At 45.1% G+C, this 19153-nt stretch overlaps 1 protein-coding gene and 1 long non-coding RNA gene across 3 annotated transcripts; one reads left to right on the top strand and one right to left on the bottom strand.

Moving 5' to 3' along the window:
• The first annotated feature begins 3852 nt into the window (after positions 1-3852).
• LOC147653213 (uncharacterized) lies at positions 3853-12974 on the top strand. Its single transcript, XR_015287121.1, has 7 exons — positions 3853-4119; positions 4416-4535; positions 6015-6068; positions 8503-8574; positions 10352-10387; positions 11316-11360; positions 11644-12974. It is a non-coding gene; the product is annotated as an uncharacterized LOC147653213 (long non-coding RNA).
• A 1721-nt stretch (positions 12975-14695) lies between these two features.
• LOC147653212 (uncharacterized) lies at positions 14696-18918 on the bottom strand. Of its 2 annotated transcripts, XM_086890162.1 has the most exons (3): positions 16841-18918; positions 15451-16569; positions 14696-15354 (listed from the first exon to the last, which is right to left on the bottom strand). In XM_086890162.1, the coding sequence occupies exons 1-3, from the start codon at positions 16913-16915 to the stop codon at positions 14953-14955; spliced, it is 1596 nt and encodes a 531-aa protein (XP_086746288.1). In that variant the 5' UTR covers positions 16916-18918; the 3' UTR covers positions 14696-14952. The 2 variants fall into 2 exon arrangements, with proteins under 2 accessions (XP_086746288.1, XP_086746287.1); XM_086890161.1 differs by having other exon boundaries at positions 14696-16569.
• Positions 18919-19153: the final 235 nt, after the last annotated feature.

Raw genomic sequence — 19153 nt, 5'->3', positions numbered from 1 at the left:
GGAGATTCTGTGGGATTTTTGTGGATTTTGGCCGTGTTTTGAGAAGATTTAGGGAATTTTGTGTGATTTTTCTGGGATTTTGTTGGATATTGAGGACATTTTGTGGGATGTTTCGGGAATTTGGTGGGGCTTTTCAAGAATTTTGTGGTATTTTGAAAGGATTTAGGGAATTTTGTGGTGTTTTTTCTTAAATTTTGTGGGAAACTGTGCTGATTTTATGGGGCGTTTCTGGAATTTGGTCGAGTTTTCAGAAGATTTAGGGATTTTTGTGAGATTTTTGTGGGATGTTCTGGGAATTGGTAGAGATTTTGTGGGACATTCCTGTGAATTGGTAGGGTTTTGAAATGATTTAGGGAGTTTTGTGGGACTTCTCTGGAATTTGGTGGGATTTTTCTGGAATTGTGTGGGATTCTGAGGAGACTTGAAAAATTTTGAGGAATTTGATTTAGATTTTTGTGGGAATTTGTGGAGATTCTGTGGGATTTTTCTGGAATTTGGTGGGCCTTTTCACGAACTTTGTGTGGTTTTGAGGAGACTTGAAGAATTTTGAGGAATTTTTCTTAGATTTTGTGGAAACTTGTGGAGGTTTTGTGTGATTTTTGTGTGATTTTGTGGGATATTGAGGCGATTTAGGGATCTTGAGGGATTTTTCATGTATTTTGTGGGAATTTGTGGAGATTTGGTGGGATATTTTTCTAGAATTTGGTCGTGTTTTGAGAAGATTTAGGGAATTTTTTGGGATTTTTCCTGGAATTTTGGTGGATATTAGGGAGATTTTGTGGGATGTTTGTGGAACTTTGAGGGACTTTTTAGGAATTTGGTGAGATTCTGGTGAGAACTGACGAATTATCAGGGATTTTTCATGTATTCTGTGGGAATTTGTGGAGATTCGGTGGGATTTTTCTGGAATTTTGGTTGTGTTTTGAGAAAATTTAGGGAATTTTGTGGGATTTTTCTGGGATTTGGTTGGGTATTGAGGACATTTTGTGGGATGTTTCTGGAATTTGGTGGGGCTTTTCAAGAATTTTGTGGTATTTTGAAAAGATTTTGGGAATTTTGTGGTGTTTTTTCTTGAATTTTGTGGGAAACTGTGCTGATTTTATGGGGCGTTTCTGGAATTTGGTCGAGTTTTCAGAAGTGTTAGGGATTTTTGTGAGATTTTTGTGGGATGTTTGTGGAACTTTGAGGGACTTTTCTGGAATTTGGTGAGATTCTGTAGAGAACTGACGAATTATCAGGGATTTTTCATGTATTCTGTGGGAATTTGTGGAGATTTGGTGGGATTTTTCTGGAATTTGGTAGAGTTTTGAGAAGATTTAGGGAATTTTGTGTTGTTTTTTCTTGAATTTTGTGGGAAACTGCTGATTTTATGGGGCGTTTCTGGAATTTGGTCAAGTTTTCAGAAGATTTAGGGAATTGTGTGAGATTTTTCCTGGAATTTTGTTGGATATTAGGGAGATTTTGTGGGATGTTTGTGGAACTTTGAGGGAATTTTCTGGAATTTGGTGAGATTCTGTAGAGAACTGACGAATTATCAGGGATTTTTCATGTATTTTGTGGGAATTTGTGGAGATTTGGTGGGATTTTTTTCTAGAATTTTGTCGTGTTTTGAGAAGATTTAGGGAATTTGGTGAGATTTCTCTGGAATTTTGTTGGATTTTGGGGAGATTTTGAGGGATGTTTGTGGAACTTTGAGGGACTTTTCTGGAATTTTGTGGGATTCTGCAGAGAATTGACAAATTATCACGAATTTTTCATGTATTTTGTGTGAATTTGTGGAGATTCTGTGGGATTTTTGTGAATTTGGTAGAGTTTTGGAATGATTTAGGTCATTTTGTGGGATGTTTCTGGAATTTGGTGGGGCTTTTCTTGAATTTTGTGGTATTTTGAAAAGATTTAGGGAATTTGGTGGTATTTTTCTAGAATTTTGTGGACCTTTTCAAGGACTTTGTGAGGTTTGGAGGAGACTTGAAGAATTTTGAGGAAGTTTCCTTAGATTTTGTGGAAACTTGTGGAGGTTTTGTGTGATTTTTGTGGAATTTTGTGGGATATTGAGGGGATTTAGGGATCTTGGGGGATTTTACATGTATTTTGTGGGAATTTGTGGAGATTTGGTGGGATTTTTTTCCAGAATTTGGTCGTGTTTTGAGAAGATTTAGGGAATTTGGTGGGATTTTTCTGGAATTCTGTAGGCCTTTTCAAGGACTTTGTGTGGTTTGGAGGAGACTTGAAGAATTTTGAGGAAGTTTCCTTAGATTTTGTGGAAACTAGTGGAGGTTTTGTGTGATTTTTGTGGAATTTTGTGGGATATTGAGGGGATTTAGGGATCTTGGGGGATTTTACATGTATTTTGTGGGAATTTGTGGAGATTTGGTGGGATTTTTTTCCAGAATTTGGTCGTGTTTTGAGAAGATTTAGGGAATTTGGTGGGATTTTTCTTGAATTCTGTAGGCCTTTTCAAGGACTTTGTGTGGTTTGGAGGAGACTTGAAGAATTTTGAGGAAGTTTCCTTAGATTTTGTGGAAACTTGTGGAGGATTTGTGTGATTTTTGAGGAATTTTGTAGGAAATTTTGGAGATTTAGGGATCTTGAGGGATTTTTCATGTATTTTGTGTGAATTTGTGGAGATTCTGTGGGATTTTTGTGGAATTTGGTAGAGTTTTGGAATGATTTAGGTCATTTTGTGGGATGTTTCTGGAATTTGGTGGGGCTTTTCAAGAATTTTGTGGTATTTTGAAAAGATTTAGGGAATTTGGTGGGATTTTTCTAGAATTTTGTGGGCCTTTTCAAGGACTTTGTGTGGTTTGGAGGAGACTTGTAGAATTCTGAGGAAGTTTCCTTAGATTTTGTGGAAACTTGTGGAGGTTTTGTGTGATTTTTGTGGAATTTTGTGGGATATTGAGGGGATTTAGGGATCTTGGGGGATTTTACATGTATTTTGTGGGAATTTGTGGAGATTTGGTGGGATTTTTTTCTAGAATTTGGTCGTGTTTTGAGAAGATCTATCTATGTATCTATCTATGTATCTATGTATCTATGTATCTATGTATCTATGTATCTATCTATCTATCTATCTATCTATTTCCTATCTATATATCTCCCTATCTATCACCCTATATACATTTCTTTAGTATAGATTTGTATATTTTCATTTCTATATTATTCATTTAAATGCTAAGCTTTTAAATAAATAGGGGAACCAAGTGAGAGAAGTGGCAGCATGGTACGGGTCGTCGCGAGTGCCAGAAGCCCGAAAAAGCGGCCGCGTCAAGGACCCCGGCAGAGTGCGGCGTCGTCACCGCTGCCTGTCGGCGCCCGACCGGCTCGCGCCCGGCCCCGGTGCCGCCGAGCGCACAGCCCATGTCCGCACGGCTGGAACAGCCGCGGAAAATTGCGACGGGGCGGCGTTGACGCCGGGGTGTTTGTCAGGCAGTCGAATTCACGCACCCACTGCCCGGGGTCCTTCCATTTTCCCGCCTTTTTGGCCGCCATCCTTTGAAGGACAAGCCGGCCACGACCTGGCAGCCATCTTCTGCGTGGCGTGACGTAACTTCCGCCCTTCCTCGCCGCCATCTTTGCTGTGGCTGAAGCCACTTCCGGCAGAGCGGCCATCTTTGTTATGGCACAATTAAGGCCCCCGCTGCTCTCAGCGCGTCTGTCTAACTTATATGCCTGAACGAAAAACCTGCCGACGCCGACCGACTCCGAGCATTCCGCCCGATTTTCCGCCGCCTTTCCCGGGGCGAGGACGATGGCGGCGAGACTCAGCGGCTCCGTAGCTGGGTGGCGGCCGCGCCTGCGGCGGCAGGCATTGGAGTTAACGCCTCTGCCGCGGTCCTCCCGGCCGGCTCCGGCGGGGGGCGGGGGGGAGGCCCGACGCGGCTCGGCTCGGTTCGACTCTTTCCGGCCCGCTTTGGCTCGGCTCTTTCTGGCCCGCTTCGGCTCGGTTCGGCCCCGCCCGCTTCGGCTCGGCTCGCCGCTGCTCGGCCCCGCTCGGCCAGGCCCCGCCCGGCTCGGAGCACAGCTGCAGTACCGCTCTGTGCCCACAATGCGGCAGCACTGCCGCAGAGCTCAGCCCGGGGTGGGCGGGGGGAGCCCCTGCAAGTGCAGAGAAGCGAGGCAAGAAACCACGTGTACAGCCCCCTTCCATATGCTGCTACCTGTTTCCAGGCGACGACAAAGATCCATGAAGCAAATGCTTTTTCTTGGCCCATTTTGCTAAGCAAAGCTCTTCTGCAGCTCTTTAGTGCTTGCCAAACTCCAATGCGCGTGCTGCTGCTTCGATCGGATAAGAAGCACAGCCTTCTGACAGCAGCTTTCAGGTTGCTTCAGAAAGAGCTTGGCCATTTGAACGTGCAGCATGTCTGTGTGTGCATAAGCTGCAGGTGCAAGCTCCTGACAAATGTGTTCTGCAGGTACAGTTTCTCCCTGCCGGATGCAGTGGAAATGCTTTCTGCTGGTATTCTCGCCAAGAGTCACAGAGTGCTTAACTCAGGAGCTCTGAGAATGGAAGCGCAAGAAGCGTTCCGCATTTGGTGGGATATTTTTCTAGAATTTGGTTGTGTTTTGAGAAGGTTTAGGGAATTTTGTGGGATTTTCCCTGGAATTTTGTTGGATATTAGGGAGATTTTGGGGAGATATTAGTGGGATGTTTGTGGAACTTTGAGGGACTTTTCTGGAATTTGGTGAGATTCTGTAGAGAACTGACGAATTATCAGGGATTTTTCATGTATTCTGTGGGAATTTGTGGAGATTCTGTGGGATTTTTGTGGATTTTGGCCGTGTTTTGAGAAGATTTAGGGAATTTTGTGTGATTTTTCTGGGATTTTGTTGGGTATTGAGGACATTTTGTGGGATGTTTCTGGAATTTGGTGGGGCTTTTCAAGAATTTTGTGGTATTTTGAAAAGATTTAGGGAATTTTGTGGTGTTTTTTCTTGAATTTTGTGGGAAACTGCTGTTTTTATGGGGCGTTTCTGGAATTTGGTCGAGTTTTCGGAAGATTGAGGGATTTTTCTGGGATTTTTATGGGATGTTCTGGGAATTGGTGGAGATTTTGTGGGACATTCCTGTGAACTGGAAGGGTTTTGAAATGATTTAGGGAATTTTGTGGGACTTCTCTGGAATTTTGTGGGTTTTTTCTGGAATTGTGTGGGATTCTGAGGAGACTTGAAGAATTTTGAGGAATTTGTTTTAGATTTTGTGGGAATTTGTGTAGATTCTGTGGGATTTTACTGGAATTTGGTGGTCCTTTTCAAGGACTTTGTGTGGTTTTGAGAAGACTTGAAGAATTTTGAGGAATTTTTCTTAGATTTTGTGGAATCTTGTGGATGTTTTGTGTGATTTTTGTGGGATTTTGTGGGATATTGAGGCGATTTCGGGATCTTGAGGGATTTTTCATGAATTTTGTGGGAATTTGTGGAGATTTGGTGGGATATTTTTCTAGAATTTGGTTGTGTTTTGAGAAGGTTTAGGGAATTTTGTGGGATTTTCCCTGGAATTTTGTTGGATATTGGGGAGATTTTGTGGGATGTCTGTGAAACTTTGAGGGACTTTTCTGGAATTTTGTGAGATTCTGTAGAGAACTGAGAAATTATCAGGGATTTTTCATGTATTCTGTGGTAATTTGTGGAGATTCTGTGGGATTTTTGTGGATTTTGGCCGTGTTTTGAGAAAATTTAGGGAATTTTGTGGGATTTTTCTGGGATTTTGTTGGATATTGAGGACATTTTGTGGGATGTTTCTGGAATTTGGTGGGGCTTTTCAAGAATTTTGTGGTATTTTGAAAAGATTTAGGGAATTTTGTGGTGTTTTTTCTTGAATTTTGTGGGAAATTGTGGTGATTTTATGAGGCGTTTGTAGAATTTGGTCGAGTTTTCGGAAGATTTAGGGATTTTTGTGGGATGTTCTGGGAATTGGTGGAGATTTTGTGGGACATTCCTGTGAATTGGTAGGGTTTTGAAATGATTTAGGGAATTTTGTTGGACTTCTCTGGAATTTTTTTCTTTTGACACAGGGCAAGAATGGAGTGCCTGGATCTGCAGGAGAACCTGGCCCAGCTGGTATCCCAGTAAGTACCACAAAGGGAAACTCATGCATCCAGGAGAGGTGACTGATAAAATGTAGGAGGAGTGGATTATCTGTAGCTGGTTTGTGTGTTGAGGTTTCCATGGCTGAAGAAGGGTAATCTGAAAATCACTGTCTGGCCACAAGTTTGAAGGGGGCTTGGCTATGTTCCTGGAATTGAGATGCTAGTTGGGTCATCACTGTTCCCAGTGAAAGTTAAGTTTTCACAGTAAATGGAAATGATTGATTGCCTAGCATGGCAAAAAGATTGGCATGCCTCGTCTTCACCAGTAGGTTTAATTTTGCCAAGCAGAGAGCGTGCAGCCAGCAGAGAGTTGTCACAAGGAAGGAGAGGGCCTGAGGGAGTTGGCAGGCTGCCATTGAGGAATAGTGGCAGCAGAAAAATCCTCACAGGCAATTGGGGGAAGAGCAGACAGCGGGCAGTAAACCAGGATCAGGAAGCATAATGAAACTCCCCTGAGGCCATCCTGTGGGGAAGAACAGCTTGAAAATGAAGAGCTGTTAGAAGGACAGTGCGGAGCTGGTGGTTTGCTTGTTTTTTTGTGTTTTTTCCTCTATTCTGCTGAAAGTCGTCCAGAATTCAGCAAATCCATGAAAATATTCCCTTGTGCCCAGTAGCATCTATCACAATGCAGGGCTCTTCCCTCTCTTTGCCCATGGAGACAGTACAGCTTGCTGGACTGTTGCATTAATAGGGAAACAAAAGCAGAGCAGGAGGAATGTGAAAAGCTGCAGCAGGACTTCACTCTTTGTGACTCTTGCAAAGCCATAAAACCAGCCCAGCCTCACCACTGACTTGTGCCCTGATCAAGCATCTGCAGGGATGTCTCAGAGAAGCAAATAACACCTTTTTGTGTGGGGAGGTAGGACAGGGTGCTGCAGTCTGACAGCCTTTCTGCATCAAAAAATATGTGCCACAGGCTTTTTGTCCTTGACATAAGCTCTTTTTACCTTCCTGGGATTTCTGCCATTGCTTCTTACCCCATGGATCCTTGCTTTTGCCTTTCAAACTTATTTTCTTCTTTTCATTACACCCACCCATTCCCAATTCCTATCACTGATTTTTCACCTTCTGGGTCTTTATCAGGTCACTGTGGCTTTGGGATGCCTTGTGAATGCCAAGTTGGGATTATTATTTTAATCATCATAGTGTTATCACAGTACCTATACGATGTGACCCAGAGACTCACCAGACAGCTTCCTGCACAAACAGCACCACAGCAGCCTTTGCTCCAGAGGATTTAGAGTCCAAAAATAACATAGGAGATTGAAAAAGGATAAAGTCAGATGGATGAGGAAGGGGAAACAATGAGGCAGTGCTGGTCAGCAGAACAGACAGTCATCTCATCATTATCTTTCTCTGCCATTAAAATGAATCCTCTCCTTTTCATAAAGGTTATTATGGGAAGTGTCTGCTTGTGCTGTACATAAATCTATTTATTTTGAAATGCACTAATTTCCTTCACTGTGTGGTGTGACAAGCCAATATTTTATATTTCTATTTTGAAAAAAAGGAGATGTGAGGAAGGTTATCATGACAATAAGGGTGATTTTTTTTTTTTTTCCACCTTCACCAGTGCTGACTTGTAACCACAAGGTAAAACCTGCCAGGAGCCTTCTCTTTAGGCATTTGCTGACAGTACTCATCACAAGTCACACTTGCTCATGCTTAAGCCCACACACAGAAACACGGTCCAGCTCCTGAAGTCTCCAGGGCAAGTTGCACACCCCAAATCCATGTGCTTTGTGCCTGCCAGGCTCATTGGTGCTCACTTTGTATGCGTTTTACTCTAAGAAGAAAAAGGGCTATGTTCTGAACCGAAAAAGTAGGGAACAAACTCTGAAAGCAAAGGTTAAACTAAGAGTTAAAACCACATCAGAAGTGTGCCTGAAACAGTACTGTATCATGAACTGTCATTTCTACTGCCCTGATCTGCAAGGGAAAAGGGACAGTTTGACAGAATATCACAAGAGATAAGTGAAAGACAGACATTTTATAAATTGAACCTGGAAATAAAGGCAAAGGAGAAGCCCTGTATCTGTCTGTTGGTTGTATTTTTTGATTTGAGCAGTACGACCACCTGCACTGTTTCCTCGTTATCACCCATCACAGCATTTCCACTCTCAACACCCCCTTATAAACCATGTGACACCACCACAACCATGGAACACACCTCCTCCCCCTGCCATAATTGTCCCTTCCTTTTCATCTTCTCCCAGGGACCCTGCATAGCTTATTAATAATGCAACCACGGTGCCTGCAACCTGCTTTTCTAAAATACTTTGTTCTTCCTTGTCAGTGTTGGGAGTCCTGCTGCTAAAGGGAAATTTCCCAGTTCCAGTATCTGTAAATGAATGCTCTGGGAAAGAAGTGCTGGGGAAAGGGCTGCTAGTGTCTCTTTCATTTCTGTCCTAAGGGTCCCAAAGGAAATAAAGGAGAAACGGGCAGCCCAGGACTCCCTGGCTTTATAGGACCCCGAGGACCACCTGTAAGTATGTCTGGGGATGGATTAGATCCTCTCTTTACCTGCTTTTAAATGTTAGACAGGAAGATGGGACACGGTCATCTTCAGTTAGATTAAAAAAAAAAAGCATAAGCAGGAGATCTGACAAATCCAGAAGCCATATAATTTTACTTCCAAAGGAAACTGGACTGCAAAAATAGCATTTTTCATATGGATGAGCAACCACAATCTCATGTATGGAGCTGGTACCTGCCAGTCAGCCCTGATAATGTACACATTAATCAGACTGCTTCAGTAGTCTTCTTAATTCAAGTATGGGGTATTTAAGTTCTCAGATTATACCTCTGCATGAACCTTAGATGGTCTAAATAGGGAAATTCTGAGTGCCAGTAATAATACAGGTATTTCTGATATTCGCTATTCTAAAGGGAAATTCTTTTGTTGCTAGCAACAGAGGTACATTGCAATTAAAGCATTCATGTATCTCCCAAAGTGATCTAAAATAATAAATAATTAACCTATACCCATGACAATATCACAACCTCAGAATCCAGTATCTTTAGACCTTTCAAAGTGAGTAAAAGATGTTGAATTCCACTGGAAGGATGGGAAAAGTGAATGCTGGGTTTTTGGTGTTTTGTTGTTTTTTTTTAATTTCTAGATTTGTTGTGACAAAAAATGAGATTTAAAAGATTTTTGTGTCTCCAGCAGAGCTGAATCTTTCATGGGATGGTTCTTGCTTCTTTCTGTATTTTTTAGTATTTTATTTTATAATTTGAAAGTGAGCTTTTGGATGAAAAGAGGAGAAAGAAATATTTTTCTGGATAATTAATTTTAAGCAGCAAACATGGTGGCCATTTAAAACTAAAGTGGCCTTAAGGAAAACTCAAGTGAGTTTAATGCAGTCTAATTTGCATCACACATCTCTGATTAGTTCCATTTCTCATGGATACATGCATGGATACTAACACAGCTGAAGATGCTCTGTTTCCAGGGGAAAATATCACCTGAATGCATGTTATAGATATGATTATGCGTTTTGCCTGCAAACAGACTTAGAAAGATTATTTTTTTCTGTACATGAAATGGGAAAGTGGCCAGAATTTCAGGAACAAGTAGTTTAATGTTCATTTTGCTTTATCTGCAGTTCAGGACTGCAGTGATACTTTTTTCATTGAAACACTAAAATAGAAACTGTATTGTGTACTCATCACATTGTAAGTGAAAAAAAAATTAATATATATATAAATAATTCTATGAGGGTGCTTATTCAAATTATGATTATTTAATATAGTTCTGAAAGACAGGTGAGCAGGCTTAAAATTCCTTTATCCTCTGTATGTGTTTTTCCAGCTGGTGTAATACAAGTTGGTACTTCTTGCAAAATTTACTTAACTTACGTCTTCAGACACTTATACGTATGATGCTGGTGCTCCTTAATTTAAGCAAGGCCATATAAAGTGTATGAAGCTTTGGGAATTGTTGGTAAGAAAAAGGAACAAAATGTATTGAAAGCAGGAACACACTTGGAGTGAAACATCTGCCCTCAGTTGGTTTGTTAGAAATTACTTCCTGTTATTTATTTTAACATGGCATGCAAATTCACTAAAAAATTCTTTCCAAATAGCAGGATGTGTCTATCCAGGAATGACCAATAGCAGTAAGATAAGGATAAATCATGCAAACCTGCTACCATATAGAAGAAAACTTGTTAACACAACGAAAGACTTGTGGTTATTAGGTGGAGTCTTTCTTCCAACTCCTCCAGTGCAATGCTAAATCCAGTTTCTGTGTCTCTTAGGGAGAGCCAGGTGAGAAAGGTCCTCCTGGAAAAGAGGTAAGTTAAATTCTTAATTGTTTCAATATAAGATTGGTGTCACAGGGAAAAAATCATCAAGGGTGTTAGCACAGTTGCAACAAATTGGATTTTTTTGATAGAATGGTTGGAAGGGATCTTAAATATCATCGATTTATGCCCACCCTGCCAGGGGCAGAGACACCTTCCACTAGACCAGGTTGCTTGGAACCTCATTCAACCTGATTTTGAACCATTACAGAAATGGGAAATTCACAACTTGTCTGGACAATTTGTTCTAGTGCCTCACCACCCTCACAGTGAAAAATTTCTACCAAATATCACCCTCTCTGACTGTGAAGCCATTTAACTCTTGTTCTATCTCTACAGTCCCTGACAAAAAAGTTCATCCCCATTTTTCTTAAAAACTCCCTTTTAGTACTGGAAGGGGCTCTAAGGTTCCCCCAGAACCTTCCCTCCTTCAGGCTGAACAATCTCTGCCCTCTCAGCCTGAATCCACAGCAGAGGAGCTCCAGCTCTTTGAGCATCTTTGTGGCCTCATCTGAACTTGCTGTAACTGATTCATGTCCTTGCTTATATTCTGGCACCAGAGCTGGACACAGCACACCAGGTGGGGTCTAACTGAAGGGAAGTGGAGGGGGAGAATCATCCCCTCAACATGCTTGTCATGCTTTCTGTTTTGGTTTTTTTTTTTGTGGGTTGTTGATTTTCTTTTTGTTTTGGATTTTTTTGTCTGGGTTTTTTTGTTGGGTTTTTTTTGGTTATTTTTCTTTAATAAAGAAAGAAGATTGTTGATAATTGAAAGCAAAAGGGAAAGCTCTCAGGAAACTGTGGGGTTGTCATGGAAATAAATTTTCCTGGGGTCACAGGAATCATTACAAAGGCATATGTTTCATTATTTACTCTTATTATGGATGGTGCTTTTATATTTACCTTTATTTTGTTGCAGGACACACCAGGGAAACAGGGTGCAATTGGCTCCAGAGGAGAGAGGGTAAGTTGGAGAAGATTACAAGTTATTTCATTATGTTGAAATAAAGAGAGCTATTTTGAGTTAGGGCCTGGAGGCAGAGGTCATTCAAAACTGAAGCCAGTGTTTCCCAGTCTCCCAGGTCTCTCTTTAATCATTCTCCATCAGAATAATTTGTGGATCATTTGTAATGCACCAGATGTTGTACTCAGCAACTTAGCCAGCTTAGCTGTGAGCATTTCTCTGTGTTTGAAAATCAGAAGTTTGCCTCTTATTCTGTGGTGGTAATGTCCTTCTTTTCACTTAGGGTGAGCCTGGCATCAAAGGAGAAAAAGGCCCTCAAGGAGAAAAGGGTCCTCCAGGTGATCCTGGGATACCTGGTCATAAGGGCCATCCGGGACTGATGGGTCCCCATGGACCTCCAGGAGACACTGGGCAAGTTGGACCTCCCGGTCCTCCGGGACAACCAGGATTTCCAGGACCAAGGGTAAGATCTCCAGGGAACTGCTTTGTATGGTTATTTTCCTGCCACAGGGATCAGAAAAGTGTCTCGGGATGCATTGAGGCTGACAGAAACTGGAGCAGGAGCATGTTGTAAAGGGAGACAGTGTTTTTAAGCTCTTAATACCCATAAAGGGGAGCTGTCTCACATCTCAGGGAATCATAGCATCATAGAATGGTTTGGGTTAGAAGAAACATTAAAGACGATCTAGTTCCAGCCCCCTGCTATGGGCAGGGGACACCTTCCACTGGATCAGGCTGCTCCAATCTCTATCCAACCTTGGACACTTCCATGGATGGAAGTTGGGAAAGGCTTGTGGGGGTATTGACTTGAACTTCAGGGGAGCTAAATAATCCAGACCCATAGTCAGTGTGGCCAGTTGCTGACACTTTTTATTGCTAAATGCCTAAATCAGGTTCTCTGATGGTAGCCACAGCACTGGAGTCTCAAAAAAGATTCTTTCTATAAGGGCAGTAATATGTAGCACTTCATACAGAGGACTAACACCTTCCTCTGCTGCTGGTTGTTACGAGAGACAAAATGCTGAGCCGTGGAAAGGTCACCACTCTATTTCTGGAAATCCTGGAGTCAGCTCATCAGAATTCATGAAATACTATTTTTGTTTAATATTCTGCCTCTTTTTTTTTTTTTTTTTCCCCTGTTGGTCTCACTACTGAGAATGCCTGAGGGTGGTTTATGTTGTAGTATGAGAAAAACTACCAACAGCAGTGAAGCAACTGTGCCCATCCTGAGGATGAATTGGAGATTATCTCAGAGGAGAAAAAACAGAGAATAATGTCTGATGTAAATGCTGACTAAATTTTAGACAAAGCATTTCTTTGTGTGTGAAATCAAGTGATAGTTATGGAAACTTAATTTAACTAATTGGGTTAAAACCTGAAAACATAATTTGTAAACCTTTAAAGTATGCTTCACAATTATGTTTACTTAGTGGGATATACACTAAGAGCTATCAAAAATGCTTAGTACTTAATGACAAAATTGTTTCTTTTGTCACCAGTGACACATCTTTTTCTCATGCAAAATTTGTGACAGCAAGAAGGTAACAAATAGACCAACTCTGTATTTATTAACAATGCTATTGATTAAAACTGAAATGTCACTTAGCTATTTAATTAAATCTCATGTTTTTAATGAATAACTTCTGATTCAGAAGAACTCACTAGGTTTTCATAAAAAGAGGACACAAACTGCATCCTTGTATGTTAAAAGAGTAAGTGTGAGGAAAAAACAACACTTTTATAAGCAGCTGATCTACAAAAGAATGAAGTCTTTAGGTTGACCAGACACATTTTCAAAACTGGCAGAAATGTAAAGAATAATTTTAGCCAAAAAAAAATTGCAAATTATATTTAAAGTGAAACATCTTACTTTCTGATTTATAAAAGAAATGTTTGCTCTTGCTGCTTGAAAATGGTTTATTGTTTAAATGTAGTTACAATTTTCTTTTGAGCTTTTGCAAAAGCAAGAGCCTGGCTACCCTAAAAGCTTTTTATTATTATTATTTACTTGGAAAGCCACAATCTAAAAAATTATTCTACTTATCAAAAATGCTTTCATAATTTTTTTAGTTACATCATCCAGAGTTGTTCACATTACTTTCAGTTTCTACAGCTACTGCAGCTGTACAACAGCAACAGCACAAAAGACCTCAGAGAAAGGAATAAAGATACTGTACCTTGAGGGCTGGGTAGGGGGCCAAGGCCAGGAAGCCACATCCCCTGCCTCTCTTCAACAGCCTGAAATCAGGCAAAACCTTGTACTGCTTTGGAAGAATAAGTATCATATGCATGTACTGGCTTCTGTTTCCCGAGATAAGGCCTGTTGGCAGGGGATACATCCAATGTAAGTGTTTTTACCAAGTCCAGATACCCAGCATTAGAACCTTTGGGGTACATGTACATCTCTCTGTGAGGAAATGTGCCATGATGAAAAAGAACATGGGATCTCTGCTGAGATCTGATAGGGCAGAGATGTCTCCTGATGTGATTTCTATAACTTGTCCTATAAATGCATAGTAAGGAGATTTTCTTAAGAATGGATATGGGAACAGTGTTGCAACTAGTGACCTCGGGACCCAGCTCCCTGCTTAAACCACTGAGCCCATGGTTTTCTAGCAGGCTGGGAACAGAGAATGACTTTGACTCTGTATCCCACAGCAGAGTCCTGGAAAAGCCGACAGCCCAGGGCTTGGGCAGGGGCCCTCTTTGCTGGGTTAAGAACTGTCAGGATGGCCATGTCCAGAGAGTGGTGGGGAATGGTGCTGCATCCAGTTGGTGTCTGGTGACTAGCGGTGTCCCCCGTGGCCAGTCCTGTTCAGTGTCTGTCCTGCTGATGTGGCCAAGGGCATTGAGGGTATCCTCAGGAGGAAATTTGTGATGACACCAAGGTGGGTGGGAGTGTTGATGTGCTGGAGGGTAGGAAGGATCTTCAGGGGCATGTGGACAGGCTGGATTGATGGTGTATGACCAGTGGGGTGAGGTTCCAGAAGAGCCAGGCCTGGGTCCTGCCCTTGTGTCCCAAGAATCCCCTCAGTGCCCCAGGCTGGGGGCAGAGTGGCTGGAAAGCTGCCTGGCAGGAAAGGCCATGGGGGTGCTGGCTTAGAGTATCCAAACTGACATGACCTGGCATGTGCCCAGGTGGGTAAGGGGGCTGGTGGCTTCCTGGCCTTCTATGTCAGCAGCAGCATGGCCAGCAGGACCAGGGCAGTGATTGTCCCTCTGTGCTGGGCTATGGGGAGGCCACACCTGGAGTGCTGTGTGCAGGTGTGTGCCCCTGGTAAGGTGTGGTCAGTGAGAGATGCCTGTGTGTGAATGAAGGTGCCAAAGAGACCATCTACCAAAGTTAACAATGGGGATTTTATTTAACAAGAAACGTGTGGTATAGAGGTAGGGATGGGAAAGAAACAATGGGGATTTGATTTAACAAGAAATGTGGGGTAGAGGGATAGGGATGGGAAAGAAGAGAGTGAGAAGGGGAGTAGGGGGTAAAGTTGGGGTGGGGTGCCAATGCCACCCGGACCTGCCACTGGGAGCCGACCATTCTCAGGGGGAGCTGGCATCTCAGGGCCTCCTCCTGGTTCTGGCTCTGGGCTCAGTCCTCTCGCTGCCCCCTGAGGCAGCTGAAGGAGAAGAGCCGGCGCAGAGCCCGCCGGGCCGTCTTGGCGATGGAGCGCCATGGCCGTGGGGCCGGGGGCTGCGGGACGGCTGCGCTGCCGGCGGGGCAAGCAGGAGCGCTGCGTGCCAGGGGCTGGGCAGGCAGCGGGCAAGCCCCTGCCGGCTCCCCAGCCCTGCGGGGCTCTTCCTGGGGAGGGGCGGCCTGGGCACAGCCAGCCTCAAGCCATTCCACTTCAATCTCCTCCATGGTTTCGGCAGGCGAGGCACAAACCAGAGACATCTTTGCCTCTTCAGGAAGAGCCATGGGGAGAGGCTCGCTGTGCCCCTCATTGCAGGGATCACCGTCTGCCGCTGGTGCTGTCTCTTCCTCTTCTTCTTCCTGTGTTGGGAGAGACAGCGCGCTCTCTGGCTCACTCTGCATCTCTCCTGGTGCTGCTCTGTCATGGAGCTCTTCTTCATCCCATATTTCCAGTACCTGGTTTAGAAGGGTACTTGATGGCGAGTCCCCAGAGACAGAGCACAGCTGTTCCAACAGGTCAGGATGTGCAATCTCTGTGTTGTTTTCTGCCTCTCCTGTGGAGCCCTTGACGAGAGCATCAGAAGGTATGGAGTTGTCTGCAACAGGGTCCAGCTCGGCCAACAACTGGTCAAGAGACACAAGCTGGGAGAACTTTTGTGTCTCTCCTGCAGCAACTTCCGTCACGCTGGATGCACTGTGCAGGTCCGAGGGGCCTACAGCTGGCTTCAGGGTGGGGCTTGGTGGATCCCTGGAGATGCATGTGGACCTTACGGGGCTTTCTTTGTCTTCTAGGGAGGAGAAGATGTCTCTAAACATCACATCATACACTTTGTCTTCCATCTCCTCCAGCTGCTTACTCATTTTACAGAGACGAAGCATCACAGCCTCGTCATCCTCTGGGCACAGCTGCTTGCGATGCGCACTTTGCTTGGCTGGACGATGAATTGCCTCTGCCCCTTGGCGCCCACTCAACCACTTTGTGGTTCTCTGGGTGGACTCGATGGGCCTGTTCTCACGAAGACATGGGCCCAGGTCTCTGAACACATCACTGCAGGTGCTGCTACCATGCCCTTCCAGAAGCTTGAGGAGCACCTCTGTCTCAGAGTGCCCCAGGTGCTGCCAAGCCGGCTGGCTCCCAGTGCAGATCTGCACGCTGTGTGCGGGTTGCACGGGTGGCAGGCGATGGTCCTGCCTTGCCGCTGACCCATGCCAGAACCCTTCTGTTCTGCTTGCCAGGGAAGGTGTTTCCCAGGCCCCACCAGCAGCCAGAGTTCCCCATGGTGAAGGTGTCATGAGCTCTTGGTAGCCACTGGCCACAGAGCCCACAACATGTGCTGTGCCTCTGGGAGGAGACCCAGAGGCTGCTGCTGCTGGCAGAGGGGGCAGCTTGAGCCTTGCAGAGGCTGCTCTTTGAATTTGAGGGCTGAGCTGGCAAGGAGGTTCCAGTGGCAGTTGAGGGCCATGGAGAGGCGGCAAGTCGGACACAGACAGTCTCTGTGTCTGTGTGACACTGCCGCGTGGCATCTTGATTGTTGAGGTGACCTGAGGTGGTCCCTGTGGCTGGCTGTGGGTCACCTGTGGGAAGCAGGGGTAGGAGTGGGATGGAGGTGGCTGTGTGAGCGCGGTGTCTCCCACGTGTCAGCAAGCCCAGGGCAGGTGCTGGCCACAGCAGCCAGGCTGGGCTGGGTTCCCAGCTGTGCTCATTGCCTCAGGGTCATTGCTGTGCCTGAGCCATCCCATCATTGGCTCCCTTGCAGAGCGTGGCCTGGTGCCAGGCCTGGCTGTCTGTGCCCCAGGGCTTCCCCCACCTCCCACTGCAGCCTCTCCCTCCATCCCCAGCCCTCACCTTTTGCTGCTTGGATAGCAGTGACTGCCCCTCATGGGGCTGGTCATGGGCATTTGCCTCCTCTTTCTTCCACATTGTGGGAGTGCTCTGACGAACACTGGCCACAATCACCCAGGGGAGCTGCTTCCTCCAGAGAAGCTGCTGCCTCCTCAGAGAGCTGCTCTCCTGGGAGTGGCCACTGCAGGGATTTGTTGCCCCCACAGTCACGACACGAACTCACGTCACAATGGCCTCTGGGCACGATGTCACCGCGGGTCACAAAGGCCTGGTGGGCACGGCCGCCCTTTGTTCCAGGGGCCAGGCGGTTTCCATGCAGCCCAGCCTCATCACAAAGGCCTTTTTTAGGCCTCTGTCCCTCTCTTTCCCTATGCTAGTTCTTCTTCCAATGACTTGCAGTTCTCGTTTCTCCCACCTTGTGTTCCTCCCCTAAACATCCCAAAAGAAGCCTTTTGCTGGTGGCCAACCGTTTTATTACCCATCCAGCCAAGCATGTGTCCCAGCATTTGGCCCCAACACCAGATAAAAAGGATCATCAGAAGGCAAAAAATAATTGAATTTAATCTGGCCACTACTGTAAAAGACAATAAAAAGTCTTTATTAGAAGAGATTAGGAACACAGGAGTGCCAAAGAAAAATCTACTCTTTATTTGATGTGAGGGTGAGGGGAACATGATCACAAGGGACGAGGAAAAGGCTGAGGTACAGAATGCCTTGTTTGCCTCAGCTTTCAGGAGTCAGATGGGTTATCTGGAGGACAAGCAGTCCCCTGAGCTGGCACACAGGGACAGGGAGCAGACCTGACCCCCTGCAATCCCGGTGTAAGTAATTGGTGACCTACAGAGCTGCTAAGACCCTGACAAGTCTATGGGGCTGCCCAGAGTCCCCCAGGGGTGCTGAGGGAGCCCATGGAAGAGCTTGCCAAGCAACTCTCCCATCCTTTATTGTCATCATTCCTGGCCAGTCAGGGAGGTCCCAGGTGACTGGAGGTGCCAATGGGACACCCAAGGTCCAAGAAGGGCTGCAGGGAGGATGTGAGGAACTGCAGGCCTGTCAGCCTGACCTCGGGGCCTGGTGAGGTTCTGGAGCAGATCATCGTGAGGGGGATCACATGGCCCAGAGAGGACAACTGAGGGATCAGGCCCGGCCTGATTTAGCGTTTAGGAAAGGCGGGTCCTGCCTGAGCAACCTGATGTCCTTTGCGCTGAGGATGATGCGCCTCAGGGCTGTGGGAAAAGCTGTGTATGGAGTCTCTCTGGACTTGAGCCAAGCGTTAGACTCTGTATCCCACAGCAGAGTCCTGGAAAAGCCGACAGCCCAGGGCTTGGGCAGGGGCCCTCTTTGCTGGGTTAAGAACTGTCAGGATGGCCATGTCCAGAGAGTGGTGGGGAATGGTGCTGTATTGAATTAGCATCCAGTCAGTAGTGGTGGCCCCCGTGGCCAGTCCTGTTCAATGTCTGTCCTGCTGATGTGGCCAAGGACATTGAGGGTATCCTCAGGAGGAAATTTGTGATGACACCAAGGTGGGTGGGAGTGTTGATGTGCTGGAGGGTAGGAAGGATCTTCAGGGGCATGTGGACAGGCTGGATTGATGGTGTATGACCAGTGGGGTGAGGTTCCAGAAGAGCCAGGCCTGGGTCCTGCCCTTGTGTCCCAAGAATCCCCTCAGTGCCCCAGGCTGGGGGCAGAGTGGCTGGAAAGCTGCCTGGCAGGAAAGGCCATGGGGGTGCTCGCCAACAGGGGCCAAACATGAAGCCAGCATTTGCCCAGGTGGGCAAGGAGGCCGGTGGCCTCCTGGCCTTCTGTGTCAGCAGCAGTGTGGCCAGCAGGACCAGGGCAGTGATTGTCCCTCTGAGCTGGGCACTGGGGAGCCTACACATTATATTCTCTATTGTCATGGTTTTTAAGCATTAACTAAAAAAATTACTGAAAAACTTACTTATTTCTTGCTGTGAGATATGGATTAGAACAAGAACAAAACAGGCTTAAAATTTAAAAGGAATAGAGAAAGTTTATTAACAAAACTACAAGAATAAGAACACCAGAATAAACTTCCAGAAAACTCTTTTATCCCCCACTACCCAACCATTCCCTTGCTCACATGACAATATAGAGACAGAAAAGTTTGGAACTTTGGTGTTTAAAACAGTCCCAATTCCTGCTAGTCTTTTCATCAGTCTTTGTAGAGAAACAGAAGTCTTCTTCTGCTAATCTATGGAGTTTCTCACAAGAAAGCTATTTCTGTTATAGCTCTCTATTTTTCTGATGCCAGCTGCCCGGAAATCTGTCATCAGTTCACTCCTCCCATTTCACATC

Source organism: Cyanistes caeruleus, chromosome 5 (assembly GCF_971803275.1).
Source record: "Cyanistes caeruleus chromosome 5, bCyaCae1.hap1.1, whole genome shotgun sequence".
NCBI classification, from domain to species: domain Eukaryota; kingdom Metazoa; phylum Chordata; class Aves; order Passeriformes; family Paridae; genus Cyanistes; species Cyanistes caeruleus.
This window is presented reverse-complemented; position numbering and strand designations above follow the sequence as displayed.